This window comes from Rissa tridactyla, chromosome 19 (genome assembly GCF_028500815.1).
Source record: "Rissa tridactyla isolate bRisTri1 chromosome 19, bRisTri1.patW.cur.20221130, whole genome shotgun sequence".
Taxonomy (NCBI): Eukaryota; Metazoa; Chordata; class Aves; order Charadriiformes; family Laridae; genus Rissa; species Rissa tridactyla.
In genome coordinates this window covers 5,698,993-5,717,948 of record NC_071484.1, presented here as the reverse complement: position 1 = coordinate 5,717,948, position 18,956 = coordinate 5,698,993, and the positions used below count along the sequence as shown (strand labels likewise).

At 68.1% G+C, this 18,956-nt stretch overlaps 1 protein-coding gene across 4 annotated transcripts; it reads right to left on the bottom strand.

Moving 5' to 3' along the window:
* Window positions 1-318: 318 nt before the first annotated feature.
* Window positions 319-18,462, bottom strand: LOC128919233 (signal transducer and activator of transcription 5B). 4 transcript variants are annotated; one of them, XM_054224424.1, is made up of 19 exons: window positions 18,336-18,462; window positions 6,807-6,944; window positions 6,538-6,694; window positions 6,359-6,448; window positions 6,012-6,186; window positions 5,803-5,933; window positions 5,578-5,729; window positions 5,352-5,507; window positions 5,067-5,246; window positions 4,858-4,945; window positions 4,505-4,627; window positions 4,241-4,333; window positions 3,899-4,105; window positions 3,144-3,238; window positions 2,946-3,076; window positions 2,077-2,247; window positions 1,819-1,870; window positions 1,297-1,404; window positions 319-1,227 (listed from the first exon to the last, which is right to left on the bottom strand). In XM_054224424.1, exons 2-19 carry the CDS (start codon window positions 6,932-6,934, stop codon window positions 1,101-1,103), a joined length of 2,364 nt encoding a protein of 787 aa, XP_054080399.1. In that variant the 5' UTR covers window positions 6,935-6,944; window positions 18,336-18,462; the 3' UTR covers window positions 319-1,100. The 4 variants fall into 4 exon arrangements, with proteins under 4 accessions (XP_054080399.1, XP_054080398.1, XP_054080401.1 ...); XM_054224423.1 differs by lacking the exon at window positions 18,336-18,462 and adding an exon at window positions 15,039-15,627; XM_054224426.1 differs by lacking the exon at window positions 18,336-18,462 and adding an exon at window positions 15,039-15,626 and having other exon boundaries at window positions 2,092-2,247.
* Window positions 18,463-18,956: the final 494 nt, after the last annotated feature.

Genomic DNA, 18,956 nt, shown 5'->3' with positions numbered 1-18,956 from the left:
TCCATCAGCCCTTGGGCCCCAGCGACAGGCCCCCGGCCCCCCCTCGCCGCTGCCCGAGCATCCCCCTGGCCTGTGGGGGCTGCCCCTCTCCCTGCTCGCCCCCGGCACTGGGGAGGGGACAGGGGGACATGGACCCCAACCTTGCACCAGGCCCCAGGGCACCGCTGGCCTGCTGTGTGTCATCCGGAGATTGGGGAGCACGGGGCCACCCGTGTCTCCCACAGCCCCGGGGCTGAGGGGCTCGTGTCCCCCCCTCTGCCCCCCACTTACCAGGGCAGGGACCTGCCTCCTTCCCAAGACACACGTGAAACCCAGAGCTTTTGTGTTACAAAAATATTCCGTGCTTTATTTATTCTGTGGTAGAAAAATAACATGGCCAGGACCCCAGAGCTTCTTGGCCAGGGCAAGGGGAGAGGTGGGGGGAGGGGGGCGGGGGGGCAGAGGGTTCTGCTCCCCCCAGACCACCCGCACTGCCCGGCCGCCCTCGCTGGGTGCCCTCGCGCCCTGCCTCCCTCGTGCTGCACCGGCTCCGGAGGGGGATGCCGAGGCCAGGAGCCGAAGAGGCTCCCACATCCTTGGGGGGCCAGAGGATGAGACGAGGTCCGGGAGGGGACCCCACTGCTCGGGAGCAGAGTGGCAGGAGGGGCTGGGGGGGGAGCCCCAGGCGACCCCCGACCCCCCGCCCCGCCCCCAAGCCTGGTGCACCCACACACCCCCGGGGAATGGAGCCACGGGGTAGAACAAGAAGGCGACACGTACATTCTTAGTGACGACTGCGAAAGCGGACCCGGGGCCGGACACCCGGCCCCCACCCCAAGCAGCCCCTCGGCGGGGAGCAGGGAGGCCGCGGGGCCGGTGCTTGCAGAAGCGGAAAGCCGAAGCTGGGCCTCTTAAAAGGAACATACAGGAAAACCATGCGACAAATCCGCTGCCGTTTATACAAGGGCATAAACACCAAAGAGCCGGACGCGAGCCTGCGTTTCGGGGCAGCACAGAGCAAATCTCGGGGGCAGGGCCCACCCGCCGCCCCCCCCGGCACAGAGACACGAACACAGCACAGTCCCCGCAGCGCTGGGGGCGGGGGGCCGGGCGCCCGCCCGTCACGACTGGGCATGGGGGATCCACTGACTGTCCATGGGGCGCCGCAGCAGCTCCTCCACGTGCCTCGCCACGTCCATGGTGTCATCCAGGTCGAAGTCACCCTCAGGGTCCAGCACGGCGTCGGGGCTGCGGGAGGCAGGGGGTGAGGGAGGGAACCGGCTGCGGGGGGAGGGGGCCAGGGGATGCGATACCTACTTCTGGGCGTACATGTTGTAATGGGGCTGGGAGCAGACGGCGGGTGAAGGAGCCTGGTCCATGTAGGTGGCCCCTCCGGGGGCAGAATCGCCTGATGCGCTGACAAACCTGCGGGGACAGGGGGCTCGTGAGCGCTGGCAGGGGACAGGAGGGGCTCCCCCCAGGTGATGTCGTGCTCTGGGAATTCCCATCACCTCCGATTGGCATCTCCCAAGGCTGGCAGGGTGCAGGCGGGGGATCCAAACCCCCACACCCATGAAGACTGACAACCTGGGGGGTCCCCAGTCCCAGCCCCCTGGGTGGCAGCATAGCGAGGGGGGGGCCTCTGCCTTTCCAGGGAACGCACAGCCCTGCCTTGGCCATGGGCCCGCACTCCTTGGCCCCCAGCACCAGCTCAGCACCGACATGGCCATTGGTGGTGCCAGAGCCTGCGAGCTGAGGTGCCCCGGGCTACTGCTTGCCCCAGCCAGCTGGGGGCGACCCACGGGACCCCCCAGGGTCTGCATTCAGGGTCAGACTTACTCTGGCACCACTTGCTTGATCTGTGGCTTCACGTATCCATCCACGGCTTTAGCTAGAGGAAAGAAGGCAGCACTAAGGCCCCGAGCTGCCGGTGCTCGCCGCAAGCCTGCGGCGGGGCTGGGGGTTCACCGCAGCGAACTGCAGCCCCACTGCGGGGCTGGATGCGTCCCCGGGGCGGAGGGATGCCCTGAGCCCCAGCTCCACCCCAGTGGGATGCACGAAGGAGAGGGACGCGCGCGGGGTGAAGGGCAGCGCTACCTGGCGTGGACTCACAGAGAACCGGCGTGTAGTACTTGGAGAAAACCTCGTCCTTGGGCCGGTCGGGGAACACATAGATGAGGTAACTGAGGTCCCCGAGGCGGTCGGCCAGGGAGCGGATGGAGAAGTCCCTGGTGGTGAAAGGCATCAGGTTCCAGAACATCCTCTCGGCTGGAAGAGAAGAGTGAGGATCGCGGTGACGCCCAGAGCTGGTGGTGGCTCCCGGCCCCGCTCCAGACGCTGGCTGCGAGATCACGTTGAACAGCAGACGGCATTTCCCGCGCTGCATCCCTCCCCCGGCAACGTTTAAGGACAAAACGCAGGTCGCCAGAAAACAGGATCAGCCAGGAGGCACGGTGAACTCCAGGCGGGTCTGGCCTCATCCGGACACGCCGGGGGCAGGTCCCCCCCGGCCGTGGGGCACTCCGCGGGGATTTGCGGTGCTCCTCCGAGGGACGCTCTCACGAAGAGCGGTAACGAGCGGACTTGCTGCACGGGGTCAGGCAACCCGTGCAAACCCGTTGCACCAGGAGGCACCACGCAGTCGCTGCGTTTCACACAGCCACGAGTCAGACACGGTGGTTGGGTCAGACGGTTTCGCCCACTCCCTCCCCGCCAACAACTGGACGCGGCCACAGCTGCAGCAACAGCAGCACCGGTCCCCACAGGGCAGCCAAGGCGTTTCCGCAGGCTCCCACGCTTGCCCCTTTCCCAAGGAAGGCTCCCGAGGCCGCAGCGGTGCCGGTGCCCAGCCGAGACAGGATGTGCCAGAGCAGCAGCACCAGCCCCATGGGCAGGGGATGGCCGAGTCCCAGGCTGGGGACAGGGACAGCGGGGCTGGGGGCTGCTGGTTCCCGGCACAAACTCACAGGAGTCGAACTTCCACGCGATGGTGATGCCGCCGATCTCCGAGTCGCTGAACCGCAGGAGGAAGGTCCCGTCAGGCTTGTTGATGAGCAGGTCGTGCGCCTGCTGCTTGTTGACGAAGCCCAGGATGGCCCTAGGCAGAGCGGGGGTGTCAGGGCCGGGGGCTCGGGGCCGGGCGGCGAGGGCAGGGCGGCTCTTACCCATCGTTCCAGTGCGGCTTCAGATGCTTCTTCAGCACCTCCATGACCCCGTCAAACCACTGCCAGAAGGTGTAATTCCTCCCAGGCAGGTTTTCCTGTTGAAATGCCCGGAAAATGAGCGCTCCTGGCTCCAGCCTCGTCGCTGCTGTTAAACAGCACAAGCGCTGGGCGCAACACCGGGACTCGGGGACCCGGACCATGGGATGGCCACCAGCGCTGCCCAACCAGGTGTGGGTCAGCCCAGCCGGGCAGCACAGCCCCGGGGGAGCGCCAGCAATGCCTCCCCGAGGACGCAGACTCCATCTGCGGGCCCTACGGCACCCTGTGTCCCTCCAAGCGAGGAAGGTGACACCTCCCACCCCGTTAACAGCCCACAGCCATCTCATTTTTGCAGCCCTCCAGCAAGAAACGGCTCCTTGGGAGGGAATCACAGAATGGTTTGGGTTGGAAGGGACCTTAAAGATCATCTAGTCCCAACCCCCTGCCCTGGGCAGGGACACCTCCCACCAGCCCAGGCTGCTCCAAGCCTCATCCAGCCCGGCCTTGGACACCTCCAGGGATGGGGCAGCCACAACTTCCCTGGGCAACCTGTTCCAGCACCTCCCCACCCTCACAGTAAAGAATTTCTTACTGGGGGCTGGATATGACCCGTCCAGCCCCCCCAGTACAAGCGAGCATAACACAGCCCCCATCCCAAAGCGCCTCGGGACCGCGGGGCTCTGCAGCTCTTCCAGCTCAGAGCCCAGCCCGCTCACCCGGTTGAACTGGGACCAGGACACCGTGGTGCTGCTGTAGTCCTCCAGGTGGGAGCTGGTGCTGTTGAAGAGTTTCTGGGCCAGGAACACCAAGTTCTCCTTGGTCAGCCCGCGGCTGCTCTGCACCTCCGCCTTGAACTTCATGTTGAGCGCCTCGCAGAGCTGCGGCCACTGCACCTTGTCGGGCACGGCGAAGGGGACGCGGCCCTGGGCGGGGGGACACAGAGCAGGGTCAGCACCGAGCTCTGCCCACCGCCTCTCCTCGCCGGGAGACCGACCCCAACTCCCGCAGCCCCCTGGGGCAGACGGGGCCTGTCCCACCCCCCCGGTGCTGGCACTCACGGGCTCGGCGAAGGCGTTGTCCCAGAGCACGGTGGCCGTGGCGTTGTTGTCCTGGCTCCCGTGCACGATCACCACCACTGGCAGGGACAGCGTCTGCGGGGTGGAAGGAGACCAGGGTGGGCTGTGGGGCACCGCGGGAGCATCGCCCGTGGGCACCCCCTGGGCCACCCCAGCCTGCACGGGCACCCTGTGGCCCCACACCCATGGGGACGGTGCCCGTGGCTCACCGGGGCCCTGCAGAGGGGACACGGCTGGTGGCTTTACCTTCACCTGGAAGACCAGCTCGTTGCCGCCAACACTGAACTGCGACTCGAAGAGGATAGTGAACTTCTCCTCCGTCACCGACTCGGCCCCGCGGCGGTCTGAGCGCTTGATCCGCTTCAGGGACTGCAGGGACACGAGGGGTGAGCACAGGGAGACAGATGGGGACACGGGGGGACACCGAGGTGAACGCAGGGGAGATGCAACCCAGATGGGGACACAAGGGGTGAAGAGAGGGGGATGCAGCACAGATGGCAATACAAGGGGTGACCACAGGGGGACATGGCACAGGCAGGGACAGGAGGGGACGGGAAGGTGGGTGCGAGCGTCGGGAGCGGGGAGCTGGCGGCGCTCACCATGTTGCGGAAGTGGGCGCTGAGCGTGCCGGTGGCCTGGTGATACTCCATCACGCAGCAGTTGTTGAGGATCTCCCCGCTGCTCTCACTGCCGCAGGAATGCACAGGGTCAGGGGACCACCAGGGACCACCCCCTGCAAGGGGAAGCCCCCCCACACCCCCTGCTCCCCACAGCCCCCCGCAGCCCACCCCAGCCCCCCCGGCATTACTTGCGGGTGCTCTCGTTCTTCAGCAGGGCTTTGGCTTGCTGCTCGCTGATGATGGTGGCCTTCACCTGGGGGGGGTTCATGTGCACGTTCAGCTTCCCCCCCACCAGGAGCCGCACGGTGGCCGCAAACTTGGTCTGTGTCTTCAGCACTTGGGGGGGCTGCTTCTCGATGATGAAGGTACTGGGGGGGAGGAATGGGGATCAGGGGCAGGCGGGCAGAGTAGCCCCAACCAGGGTACCCCCACCCCTGTTGGGTGCCTCAGCCGAGCTGGGCCCCCACCTCTACCTGGTCACCAGGGCGGAGATGATGTCGGTGATGGTGCCGTTCAGCTCCGACAGCATCTCCTCCACCGGGCCCGAGATGGGCAGCTGCTGGCACAAGTGCTCGGCCCGGCGGATCTGCTGCCGGTTCTGCCAGATGATCTCCGCCAGCTTCTCGCACCTGGGGGGAGAGGGGCTCAGCACCGCGCCAGGGCTCCGCGCCCCGTCCCACCCCCAGCGCCGGGACCCACCAGGTCTGCAGCACGTCCAGGGTGCCCTCGGGGGGGCCCCCGTTCCCCGCCAGCTGCTGCCGACGCTTCCACTGGATCAGCTCATCGTCCAGGATGGTCGTTTGTTGTTTGCGCAGCAGCTGCAGCGTCTTCTGGTGCTTCTCAGCCAGGTCCTGCGAGGCGGGACGGCGTTACGGGGCGCGGGGACGGCGTTACGGGGCGCGGGGACGGCGTTACGGCACTCACCACGCGGTACTGCTGTAGTGTCTGGGCTTCCCGGTGCAGCCAGGCCTCCAGCGATGCCTTCTTCTGCTGCAGCGTTGTCTCCCGCGACAGGCGCTCCTGGGGACCCAGCTGGGAGAGCTGGGAGAACTGGGCTGGGGGACGCGGTGCGGCGTTAGGGTCGGTACCGCCAGCACCCCAGGCCCTTGAACCCCCCCCGGCTCCCCACCCACCTTGGAGGCGCATGTTCTCCTGGTACTGGATGATGAAGTACTCCTGCGTCTGCTGCAGCTTCTTGAGCTCGTTCTCCGAGTCCTGCGTGATGAGCCGCAGCTCCTCGAAGGTCTGGTTGATCTGCAGGTGCTTCTGGGACATGGCGTCCACCAGGGAGCCGGCCGGCGAGGGGCTCTGCACGGGAAACGCTCAGCATAGCGCAGGCACCCTCCCCACCCCCTGGGTGCCGGGGGCAGCAGGGACCCAGAGCACCCCCTGCTTCAGGGCTGCTCCCACGCTGGAGTCCCCCAACATCCCCCCTGCCCTGGGGGACCCGCTCCCTCGCCCCCCCGTGGCCCCCACTCACGTTGTTGGCCTCCCGCACCAGCCGCTGCTCGTGGTAGAGGATGTGCCGGATGCAGCGCACCAGCTCCATGGGGCACCGGTCGTACGTGTTCTGCAGGGAGAGCGTAGCCTCAGCCGGGCACGGGGCAGGGACATCCCCTCCCAGGCCCCGCAGCCCCCGTCTGCGACCCCCCCGCTCACCTGCAGCTGCGTGGCGTAGTGGCCCAGCTTGATCTTCAGCAGGAAGCCGTCTTCGCCCACTTGGTGGTCCGCCTTCTTCTGCAGCTCCTGGATCAGCCCCTCCAGCAGCTGCGTCGCCTTCACGTTCTCCTGGGGGTTGTCGAGGTCGATGGAGTCCCTGCGCGGAGCAGAGGGGCGGTGTCGGGGGGGCACCCGCTGGCACCCCCAAGGGTGGGTGCTCCCAGGCCCAGCATCCCCCCGCCCCGGGGACAGGGACCCCGCCGACCTACCATGCCTGGCTCTCGATCCACTGCGACAGGTAGTGCCGCACCTCGATGGGAAAGTGCTGCCCGTAGAGCGCCTGCATCTGCCGCAGGGCTTCGCCCTGGAGCTGCTGTGCCTGGATCCACACCGCCATGGCTCACCACCTGCCGGAGACGGGCTCGTCAGGGCACCGCGGACGGGCCAGTGCTGTGCCGGGGTGAGGGGCCAGCCTTGGCCTCCCCCACAAACCCTTTGTAGGAGCGTCCGGGTTCCCGAAGCCCTTTGCAGTTTCCTCTGGGTTCTCCAGAGCTGCCGGAGCCGCCTCCAGCTGCCGACGGAATGGGCATGCGGGGACAGGGGACCCCAGCTCCGTGTCACCCCCTCTTTTCTAGGAAGAGCCCTGGGGGGGTCTGGGGCCACGAAGGCGCCTCCGCGCTGCCTCCGCACATGGTAATCATTTCCCCTTGCTGCGCCGCGGGATCGCAGCCATCGCTGGCCACGCAAATGAGGAAACGGGGCTGGGGGGAGGGCTGGCAAGAAACCCAGGGTGACGCAGAGCGGAGGCCCCCCCCGCGCTCGCCCCGGCTCCTGCCCACACCCTGGCAGCGCCGGCAGCAGATGGGTAGGAGCAGCCCTGGAGCCGGGGCCATACATGACCCACCCGGCAGCCCCCCGGGGGTCTGTGGCCCCACGGCCACCGCATGCACCAACGCCGCGGAGGAGACGCTGGCTGGAGCACGGAGCTTCCCAAAGAAAGTTTTGGGGCGGCTCTGGCTCCGTGCAAGAGCGCTGCCAGATCCCGCCTGGCTCACACGGGGTGGCCGCGGCAGGCACGGAGAAAGGACGGCCAGGGACAGCACCTATAAAAAGCCCGAACGTCCCCGGCCGCAGCTGTATGTGCAGCCTGGTGGGGCCTGGAAACACAACTTGGCGGTCGAGTCGCTGAGGGTGACCCGACGGTGAGCGATGAGGGAGGGCACGGGGGGCTCACAGCCCCTCCGAGCCAAGGAGGCAGCAACAAATAGCTTTTATCCCCCAAAACGCCTGGGATTTAGTGCCGTGCGGGGGTGCCGGGCAGGGGCGCGAGGCCTCGGGCTGCGTCCCAAGGCTGGGTGGCCGAGACGGGATCCAGTTACTGCACCGGCCGGTGACAAGCAGAGGGAGCCGGGGGCTGCAAGGGCTGAGCCTCCCTCCCTCCCCAAAGTGCTTTGTTCAGCCTCAGAAATACCCGGCGGCCCAAGGGGCTCCAAAAACAGCCGGTGCCGTCCCGCGGGCAGGGGCACACGGTGGGGGACGGTGGCAGCGGGTCCAAACTGAGCAGCCACGGCCAGGGCCCTCGAGCCGCGCACACCCGCCCCCTGCGCAGGAAGAGGACCAATAACCGAGAGTTGGCTAAAAAAAATGAAATTTTCCCCTACAAAAAGGGAGGAACGTTTCCACATTCAGAGAAATCAGCCGGTTGGAAATCCTGCTGGCGAGGAGGGGCCTGGGGAGGCATAAAAAGGCGGGCGAGGAGGGAAAGGGAAGGCGGGATGGCCGACAGCAGGACGTGCGCTGGCGGTTAGAAATTGCGGACGCTTGATAAGGGCCATCGGTGAGAACCGCTGCCCCGGCAGAGCCGAGGAGAGCGGCCACGGCCGCGCCAGTGCCACCACACCACAAATGGCCAAAGTTCCCGGAGCAGCGGGGACATCGGCAGGGACACGGAGCGAACAAACGCCGCCCTGCCTATCAAGAAAATGGTGATCTCTTCCCATCTTGCGGTGACAAAACACTTCCTATTCCACTCCAGCGTGTTGTTAAGCAACGAGTCTCGGGCTGCTGCTGCGGCGAGCCGGCAGACACCACGCTCGGCCAGCGCCGGCCTGGGAGCGAGAGCATCGCCACCGGAGCACCCGGCAGAAGGGAGCCCGGCTTGGGAGCGAGAGCGCGAGCATCGCCGCCGGAGCGCCCGTCGGAAGGGAGCCAGCGCCGTGTCAGTGTTTACCAGGGGACCGTGCAGCGGCCAGCAGCAGCATGGCTCGCTCAAAGGCAAGGCAGGGCACAGCACGCCCCAAAAACACTCACGTCAGGCTTCGACACGACCTCCACGGGCATCACCAATGCAGCAGCGGGCGCTTGGAAAAGCACCCACTTTTATCTCCCGCGTCTCACCCACGGAATGACAAACCAAACCTCCCTGAGGGCCGCAGGGTGCCCCGGGCGCCCCAGCCCAAGTCACCAGCGCCTGCTGCCATGAGCAAATGAGGGGTTCTGGCCACAAGACCCCGCTCCAGCCCAACGGCATTCACCCACCCCCGGCGCCATCCCCAGCCCACCAGCCCCAGCAGGGCCGGGCAGCGCTGCCGCAGCGTCACGCGTTGCCAGGGGTCAGCCGTGCTGCAGCCGCCGGCCACACACGCACTCAAACAACTGCAAGAGACAGATAATTGCAGTGGTTTAAGCTACTTTGCATTTACTTGCTGGCAGCGAGCTATAACCCACCCATTACCGCAGCTCGGTTAACCAGCAGCAACTCAACAAGCCACAGCAACGCGCTCACCGGTGACTTATCGCCTGCGAAGCCGAGCATGTGGCGGCTTCCCGGAGGTAGGACAAGTGGCCTGGAGAGAGATCCCAGCCCCGTGGGGACAGCGTGGGCAGGGGAGGCGCAGAGGGAGGGGAGACACGGGCGGTCATCACTTCTGCATCCCACAGCTCCGCTCCCCGCGGGGAGGCACCGCCAAACTGGCTGCAAATGGGTGAAACCCCCCCAAAAGGGGCACCCAGAGCACCAGAGGCAGCGGACAGGGGGGTGATGGGCAGGGGGAGGCTGGCAGCACCGCTGGGGGCAGGGAGTGGCCAGGGCACCCGATGTGATCATACCGGGGATGGCCACATCTGCAGTGACAGGAGCGGTGGCACTCCCGGCCATGGCCACCAGCTGCAGGAAAGCCGGAGTGAGCCAAGCACGTCCACAGGCAGACAAAAGGGGGGAAATGCCTCACGGGCGAGCCCAGCAGCGGCGCCTTCCCACGTTCCCACCGCGCTTTTGCCCAGAAAGGTTGGACCAGATGATCCTCAAGGTCCTTTCCAACCCGGTATTCTGTGATTCTATGGTTCTGCGGGCACAGCAAAGCCCAAACAGGGGCAATGCCCACCCAGGAGCCGGTGCACGCGGAGCCGCGGGATGCTCGCAGGATGCTCACTGCACGCAGCCGCAGGATGCTCACAGGATGCTCACTGCACGCAGAGCCGCGGGAAGCTCACAGGATGCTCACCGCATGCAGAGCCGCGGGATGCTCGCAGCACGCAGCCACCCCGGGGACCTCCCCGTGGGCAGGAGACACCCCCGCCCTGGCACTGGCACAGCCGCCAACTGCAGCCCCATGCCCTGCAGGGCCGGGCAGGGGCTGAGGGCCAGGCAAGGCTCGGGGGGGGACACAGCAAAGGGCTCTGGCCGTAACCCCCCCTCTCCCGCACGCTAGCCCCGCACAGCCCCTCTGCTGCGGTGGCTCCTGCACTGCCCTTCGCCCGGCACTCTCCCGGCCCGGGGGTCTCCGGAGCGGTGTCCTGCCCTGGGCGGTGGCACGGCGCTTGCCTGGCGCTGGGCTCTGGCTGGCAGCAGCCACAGTGGCCTCCTCCCGCCGCAGTAAACACACGGACACGTGGTTCCTCGGCACCTCCGGGAGCCACGATCGCTTCCAGGTCAGAGCCGGCCTCGCTGGCGGCCGCAGGACCGGACCCTGCTGCCCCGGTGGCCGGTGCTGCCAGGGGGCTCCGGTCCTGCCCCAGCCCACACTGCTCCTGCTCCCCCCGGCAGCCCCGGCGAGAGGGGATCCTGCGCCCCTCAGGAAGGGCAGCCCCAAGCAGGCTCCGTACGGGGCAGGATCCGGCTCCCAGCCAAGCCCCGGCAACGGTGGTGCCGGCAGCCGATAGCAGCCGCTTGGCACTTGGAAGGGCTCCGTTCCCCCAGCACAGACACCCACCCCCCTGCCCATACGATCTCGCCCCCCTGCCCACACCGGCTCGCCCTGGGGGACACGCTGGAGCCCCCAAGCACCCCCACGGGGCTGGGTCCCCGCCATGGGCTCCCCCAGCGCGGCCCCCCTCACTCTCGCCCCTGGGCCTGCCCGCTGCTGGCAGCGAGCGCCGCTGCGCACCACGTCCTGCCCCGCCGCCGGGGGGCACGGGGGGCTCCGCATCCACTCGAGGGGCCCCGCAGCCCCAGGACCATCCCAGCTGGGGGGTTCCCCACGCACAGGCATGGCAGGGCCGGCAGAGCCTCGGGGCTCGGCACGGTTCCCGGCTCTTCCAGGGCACGGGAACCGCAGCGGGGGCTCGGCGTGCCCCGTCCCGCCATCGCACTCACCCGGGGTCGGGCTCCCCTCTGCCCCTCGCACCCCTCCGGCGTCCCGGCCCCGGGGCAGCCCAGCCACGGCTCCGGGCAGGCGCTGCCGGCAGAGCCGGGCTCCCGGGCGGCCGTTTTGCAGGCTGCGCGCTACAGGAAGGAGCGGAGAGCAGCTATTTCCTTCCAAAATGTCAGCTGCCTGCGCAGGGCAGCCAGCCCCGGGGCTGCCAGCAGCTTCCTCTGCCGCCGCTGCCTGCGTGGTGCCCACCGAGGGAGCGGGTCTGGCACCCCCTCCGCGCTCGGACACGGTGCCAGAGCCAGGCACAACTGTTGCCCCAGCCGGTCAGCGGGGCTGAGCCCCCTGACCCCCCACAGGCAGCTGGGAATGGGACCCCAGGGACCGACGCAGGAGCTCGGAGCAGGGGGGGAGATGGGATGGACTCGCTGTGCCCCCCCAACTCCACTCCATGCCCCCCGGCACACAGCACTGGGGCAAAGCCCACACCAGAAAACACTTGGGGGGCTGGTGAGCAGCCCCCGGCCCCCCTCAGAGCTGCCGGACGGGGCTCGGGGGTGGTGGGCACCGGGGCACAGTGGGTCGCGGCACCGGGAAAGGGGGTGGTTCACCCGTTTCACACCCGCCTGGGGTTTCCAGCTTCGGGCTGGGAGACAAGCTCCTTCTGGAAGCTCGGTGCTTTGATGGCTTTTGTTTGTCTCCTGCAGAAAAGCGGCGGCAGCCAACAGCTTGGGCGTCCCGGCAGCTTTGGGAGCCAAAAACGGGGAAGTCACACCGTTACAGGAACAAGGAAAACCCACGCATGGCATGATGCTGGGGAGAAACTGGCCCCACACAAGCGGAGACGCCCCAGACGGGGACCGGCGCTGCCCCCCAGGTGCTGGGGTGGGAGGTCAGGGGCCTGGGGCTGTACTTGCCCATTGGCATTTGCCACCTTCGGGAACGGTTTTTCTCCCCCTATTCAGATTTTCCCTTCCAACCACAGAGGCCCAGAAACCTGCGTCAAACCAAAACCACCAAAATACCCTACGAAATCCCAGCAAATTCCCTTGAATCCAGGGGCCGGGACCTAGAGAAAAAAAAAAACAAACCACCCCGGTGTAGCCACAGATACAACCGCTGCCCCAGCACCGGTGGGATTCCCCCAAATGCCGAGCACGGAGCGGGACCAGCACCGGCAGGACTAGGTCCCCGCGGCAGAGCAGGGGGGCCATGGCCACGCTGCTGCCCTCCCTGGCTGAGCTCGCCGCAGCGAGAGCCAACGCCAGTCCCCCCACCCCAGTCCCCCCATCCCTGGGGACACCAGGCACCCAGGACCACCCGCTCAGCTCCGGCACAAAGAGCCGGCTGTGCCGGACCCCACGCGGGCTGGGCTGGAGGCTGCGGCCGCAGAGGAACAACAGGGGTCTGTCTGGGTGCCGGGAGTGGGGGGGGGGGGCGAGGGGGGGAGTTGGGGGCCGAGCAGCGCGGTGCAGGCAGCTTGCCCACCCTCCAGCTGCAGGCAGCCAGCGCCAGAGCAGAAGCCAGGCGCTGGTGGGCAGGACACACCGCTCAGCCACACCGGCAGAGCCCAGCGCCCACCCGGCCCCCTGCGGGCACGAGTCCAGCGTGGATCCTGCGGGGACACCCGCCGCGGGGACCCCAATCCCCACCAGCGCCTGTGCTGCCCCCGCCGTAAGCCCGCAGACAGGATTAGAGAGGCCTGGGCAGAGCTTTACTTACTCCTGGCTCCCTGGGGCCAAGCAGCAGAATTAACTGGCTGCGGGGCTGGCACGGCAGGGAGCTCCCGGCTCCGACGCCTCCGGATCCCGGGGTTTCCCCTAGGCTCGGTGGGGGGATCCCGGGGAAGGCACGGAGCCACTGCATCCCACTGCCCACCCACAGCATCCCAGCTCCGGGCAGGCACCAGTCCTCGCTCCGGAGGGGATGCGCAGCCACCACGTGCCAGGGCACTTGATGAAGGTATTTTTCCTCCATGATAATAATCACCCATCCCAACCCCCGGAACACCATGCTGGGGGTGAAGCACCCGCCGGCAGGAGGTGCAGCCCCCAGGGACTCACATGCCACCTTGGTGCCCACTCCAGCCCAGCGGGGAGGGTCCAGCTCCGGTCCCCTCCTGCATCCCAGGAGGGAAGAGGCATCAATGCAGCCCTGGGGAAGGGCAGGGAGGTGACAGCATCCCAGCGATGCCCCCCAGGGATGGGGCGGCAGCTTCAAGGAGGTCAAGGCAGAAGCCCCCGCACCCCCAACAGCCGGTTCATCCTTGTGTTGTCCCTTCCAACAAACCAGCCCAAAAGAGCAGCCACCTCCCAGCAACCCTGCAGCCACTCCCGGGTCCCGCGCAGCCCCTGGCACCGGGGCCACCTCCAGCACAGCCCCAGCCCCGGGCTCGCTGCTAATCCCTGCTCAGACCAGCGCCAGCCCTGGAGGGATGGGCTGGTCAAAAGGACCTGAGGATTAAGCTCATTTCAGCATCGAATTAGTCCCGATTGGGGTCTGGAGACATAATTTCATTTTATCTGCCACGCTCTGGCGAGCACACACAATCGCACTAATCCAGTCGCCGACCGGGATGGATTTGCAGAGCGGGACCCAGGTGGGCCGGGGCAGACACAGGCAGCGCAAGCACCGCTCCGACCACATCCATCCCCCTCGTGCTCCGCGCGGGGCAGGGGAGACGGTGCAGGAGCCTCCCCCATCCCCTGGGACCAGCTCAGTCTCATGCCACGGCACGGGCACCCAGGGTCTGGGGCAGGGCAGGGACAGGCAGAGGGATGGCAGCCCCCCGAGGGCACCCGCTGCCCTGCCCGGGGAAGAGGCACCAACCACGCTGCGAGACAGCGTAGGGTACGTGCGGGACCCACCGTGCAGCCGCAGTTGGGCGGGCAAACCCTCACGCCCCCGTCTTTGGGAGTAAACACCAAACGCGGGCTGCGAGCACCCGGCTACGCACGAGGATGCTCCAGCAACGGCAGATACCGGGTGCTGCTCTGCACCCACCGCCAACAACTGCCGGTGTGGAGCCTGCAGGGTGCCTGAGGAACCCTTGCCAGCCCACGCAGACGTCCCAGCACAGCAGCACCCGTCACCCCCACATCCCCCTCCGAGCCATTCGCAGCCGCCGCAGCAGCCCCACGCAAGGTGATGCTCCCGCACCCGGTCAGCGGAGCAGAAGGGAAGAGGGGTAAAGCCTTGGCTTCCAAAGAGGGGACACGCAGACACACGGGGATGCTGGCAGGAGGAGGGACAAGTCAGAATGGGAATAAAAAACCAAAACGCTACTGGTTTCTGCAACAAAATCCCCAGTCAGAGCGGGTAAACCCCACAGCCAAACCTGGCCAGGGGTTAAACGCAGCATTCATTCCCAACGCACACAGATGCGTCTGGGTGGGAGAGCCGGGTTTCGGCTTCCCTCGCCCCGCAGCGCGGAGCGGCCCCAGGAGGGTGAGCAGAGTCCTGGCCCCCTGGCTGCCCCGCCAGCACCCCACCGACGCGTTTCCAAAAGGCTCAGGTGACTAATGGGGATATAAACGGAGCACGCCGGGCCCAGGCAGCTGTGCCACCCTGAGCTGCAGCCCCCCCAACCGCGTGTTAACGCCACCAAATAGGACAAAGATCATTTTACAGCTGTTTTAGCCGGTGCGAAGGGCTTGGATACGCCGCAAGTGAGAGCTGCCTCTTTCTCCGCTAAAAGCTTTGTGGACAGCCATCGAGCGAGAGGGGACAAAGAGACAGACGGAGCGCGCAGCCGCGGCTCTGCCGATGGGCACCGGCTCTCCGAGCTCTGCCCCAGCACCAGCCTTTTCCCCAATTCCCTCCCTGGCAGAGCCGCGCTATAAACCAGCGTTTACGTCTCATAACAACAGGAAGACACGAAGTTGCAGCGAGAATGGAGATTGCAAAACTCACCAGTGACTGAACAGGGAGCGAGTGGTGACCATGGCACGGTTCGCCTCCGCCACTGCGGCCACCCCAGCCTGGCCAGGAGCCGCCCGGCAGCACATCGCTCCCCAGCCTGACGGGAAGCAGGAGCCGGCACCAAGGGAAACGCGGGGCGAGAAGCGACAGCCAGCGCTCCTGGCCCCTCTGGGGCAGCCAGATGGGTGGATTCTGCTTTATCAGCAAGTCAGCTCAGCCCTATCGGCCAGGAAGCCGTGTTCGCATGTGTGCCTCCCCCTCGACATTTCCCAACGCGGCGGGAGAAGCGGTTCACGGCAGCCTACCTTTTATCAGCCAGCAGATGTTGCTAGAACTGTTGCTGCGTGTAGAATTCGGGCATGCCCAGCCCGCTTGGATCCCTGCGCCGGCCACGCGGTGCCAGGGTAAACACCCGCCCCCTTCCTCCGGGATCAAAACACTTCGGGGTTGCAAAATAGACACCCCATGAAAGGAAAGGCATGCCACAGAAACATTACAGCTGTCGAGGCTACTTCTCCCAGGGCATGCCGGAGCCCCGGAGCCAGCAGCCGGCACAGGCTTCCCAGGCCGGAGCTGCCTGCGCGAGCCCCAAGCCACCCCGGTGAGGCGGGGACCGGCGAGCCCCTGCCTCCGTCCCCCGGCACCCGTAGCCCTGCGTCGGCACCGCCGCGGTGCATTGGACACGTAATGCGGAGGCTGCTCCAAGGGCAGCACCCGCACGGTGGGAAGCCGGTGGCCGGGCAGAAAGTCCATGGCCCTCAGCGCAGGCACGCAGGGGATGCCGAGGGGAGGGCGATCCTGCTCAACCCCCACGCCGTCCTGCCCGTGCCTGCGCTCCCGCCAGCTCCCCGGGGCTGCCGCGAAGTCCGTCGAGCCCAGACCGGCTTACAGTAATTCCTTGCAAACCAGAAAGTCATTTCCCAGCTGACGGGGACGCTTTACTGTACTCGGCACAGCACAGTCACCACTCGCCGCCCCACCACCCACGCCGTGGAGGAGTACAAGGAGCAGGGATTTTTCGCAAGTAGAGTATCTGGGTTTTGCTATCACTCGAGAGAGAGCTGGGAAACCCCACGGCGAAGACCTCACAGCCGTTTTGGAGTCAGCACTTCCCCTGCAGCGAGAGGGGAAGGTCCCTCCAGAGGCTCCGTGCAACCCTGCGCTGAGCATCCCCGGCTGCGGCTCCCCGTCCCCAGCGCTGGTGCCAGCATCCCTTGTCCTGCCCCAAAGCGTCGTCCTCGGGACAAGGCGGGGGCACCAAAGCCAGCAAGGTGGCTCTAATGACAACTGCTGCGGGGCAAACACCCCCCCCCAAAGGGGGACACTGTCAAGGTGCCATGAAACGCAGCCTGGGTGACCGCTGCCCACCACGCCCCGTTGCCAGCCCGGCTCTCCCGCGTCCCCGGGCATGGGCTGTTGGCACCTCTCAACCTGCACCGCAGCTCCTCCTCCACGTGGCTGCACACGCGGCGCGGCACAGCCCTGGGGACAAGCCCCGCTCTCCAGGGACAGTTATAAAACCCAAGGAGACGGTCTCCATCCTCACATCCAGCATCCCGGGGGCGTGGGAGCCACGCCAGGTCGGGCTGCGATCCCAATGGCTTTGGGAGCACCTGGGGCTCGCTGCAGCTGCCCGCAGGCAGGTGACCCCTACACCCCCAACGCCTCCCGCTCACCGGAGCCACGCAGACGGGAGAGAGCCACACGTGGTGCTGGGCCCCGACCAAACCTCCCTCCAGTGTGGGATCGCTGCGCTGGGGGCAAACGTATGGAAGCACGATGGCAAACCCCGAGCACCACAGCCAGCCAGCCCTCCCATGCCAGCACAGGGCTGCGCTCCCCATGACAGGCTCAGAGCCTTCCTCCCGAAGTCGGGGCACAGGGATGAGGGGGAACAAAGATCCCGCAGCTCAGGGCTGGCCCCCTGGTGCCTGCAGTGGTGGACAGGCTCTCCAGACCACCCCACGGTAAACACACCAGCTGCATCCATGGATGCCGGCTACCAGGGCTTGCACAGCTCCGGCTGCAGCCATGAGTGACACCAGGGACATGGCCTGGCCACAGGCAGGTGTCGGGGTGAGCCAGCCCGGGGCCAGGAACATCCTGCTGCAACAAGGCGACCTGTGCTGCGGGGACTTCGGGCACCATGTCCCGGCCATGGATGAGCCACGTGGCCCTACACCGTGGTCCCCCCCACGGCAGCACCGTGCACTGCACCCCTCGGCAACGCACCTCAACAAATGGTTTGTTGTCACTGCCTGTCCCCTGTCCCCTGCCATGGGGCTCGCTCGTGAGTTCGCGCGAGCCACGGCCCCAGCTCCGCGCTGCAGCGCGTGTCGGAGGTGTCACCGCCGTCAGCAGTTCAGGTGGAGGCAGAGCCGGGGAGCCCCGGCAGTGACAGTGCCCGCACCCCAGTGACAGTGCCCGCACCCCGGCGCCGACACGAGCCGGGCGCTGGAGCCCCGGAGCCGCCCGGCGTCAGGGCGAGGAGCCACCGGGAGCCCGGCCGGGCGCAGGGCCCTGACAGCTCCCGTATCCCGCCGGACAGGTGGCCGCCGCTCCCTGGGCTCGCAGTCACCCGGCTGCGTGTCCCGGCCAGCGCACGAGCTGGGTGAAAGGCCACCGAGCGCTGCAGGCCCCCGGGGTGTCACCGCTCCCGCCTCGCACCGGGGAACATTTCCCGGCCGCCTTCGACCCTGCCCGGCAGCGCGGGGCCGCGCGTCCCCCCCCCCGGTGGCGAGCGGGATCCCCGTCCCGCTGTGCTCCCCGCGGCCGGACCCCCTCCCCCCGCGCCGGGACGCGCGGCGCCGGTCCAGGAGCTCCCCCCGCGGCCGCCGCTCAAGCTGGGCCCGGCCCGCGGTGGTGGTGGTGGCGGCGGCGGCGGGGGGCACCGGCCCCGCTCCACCGGGCGAGCAGCGCCCCGGCCCCGGCCCCGGCCCGCGCAAAGTCCGCCCGCCCCCGCGGGGAGCGCGGCCCCGGGGGCGGCCCCGCGGCTGCCCGCGCCCCCGCCCGCACCTGCGCGGCCCCCCCCCCCGCCCTCGCCCGCAGCCAGGCCGCGGCCCGCCCGGCCCCGCACCGCCCCGCCGCCCGTTACGAAACGCACAAAATATCACAATATTTACCGGCGGGAGGGGACGCGCCCCGGCCGCCCCCCGCCGCGGGTGCCCCCGGCCCCGCCGCCGCCGCCCCCGCCCCGGCGGCGGAAAGCGAAAGCGGCCCCGGCCCCGGCCCCGTGCCCGGTCCCGATCCCGATCCCGGCGGCGATGGCGGCCCAGCACACGGCCCTACCTGCGGCCGCGGCGGCGGCTGCGGTTCCGCTGCTCCGGCGGCTCTCGGCGCTGGGCTCCGCCGCCGCTCTGCCCCCTCCGGCCGCCGCCGCCGCCGCCGCCGCCTGCGCCGCCCCCCCGCCGCCGCCGCCGCCGCCGCCCGGCCCGCGCGGCACCACCCCCCCCGGCACCGCCCCCCGCCCGCCTCCGCCGCGCCGCCGGCACCGGCACCGGCACCGGGCACAGCACGAAGCCGATGGGAGCTTCAGTACCGGCTACGGCGGGGCACGATCCGTCACCGGAGTTCGGCACGGGGTACCGGGGAAGCCCAAACCGGTACCGGGCGTTGGTGGCGGTAGGAGCCAGCATCGGCACGGGGCCCTTGCACCGGGGGATTCCACTCCAACACCAGCCCTGGCAGTGGGGGGAGACCACCGTGGTACCAGGCACGGGCACCGGGATCAGGCCCCCGCCACCGGGCACGGCTGGGACCCCCCCACCGGCACCGGGACCCTCCTCTGCGCCTCTCCTCCCACGCCCTTCCCAGTCCCCTGGGTCTCCAGCCATTTCCCCCCCGCCGCCACCGTCCCTGCCCACAGGACAGGCTCTTTCCCCCCAGCCCCCCAGCCGCCCACCCACGCCG

Coding starts and splice junctions, on each gene's coding strand:
- LOC128919233 (XM_054224424.1), bottom strand. CDS start 6,934: ATGGCGGTGTGGATCCAGGCACAGCAGCTCCAGGGCGAAGCCCTGCGG. Junction 4,628..4,857: donor GCGCCCACTTCCGCAACATG/GTGAGCGCCGCC, acceptor GTGTCCCTGCAG/TCCCTGAAGCGGATCAAGCG. Junction 1,405..1,818: donor ATCAAGCAAGTGGTGCCAGA/GTAAGTCTGACC, acceptor CTGTCCCCGCAG/GTTTGTCAGCGCATCAGGCG.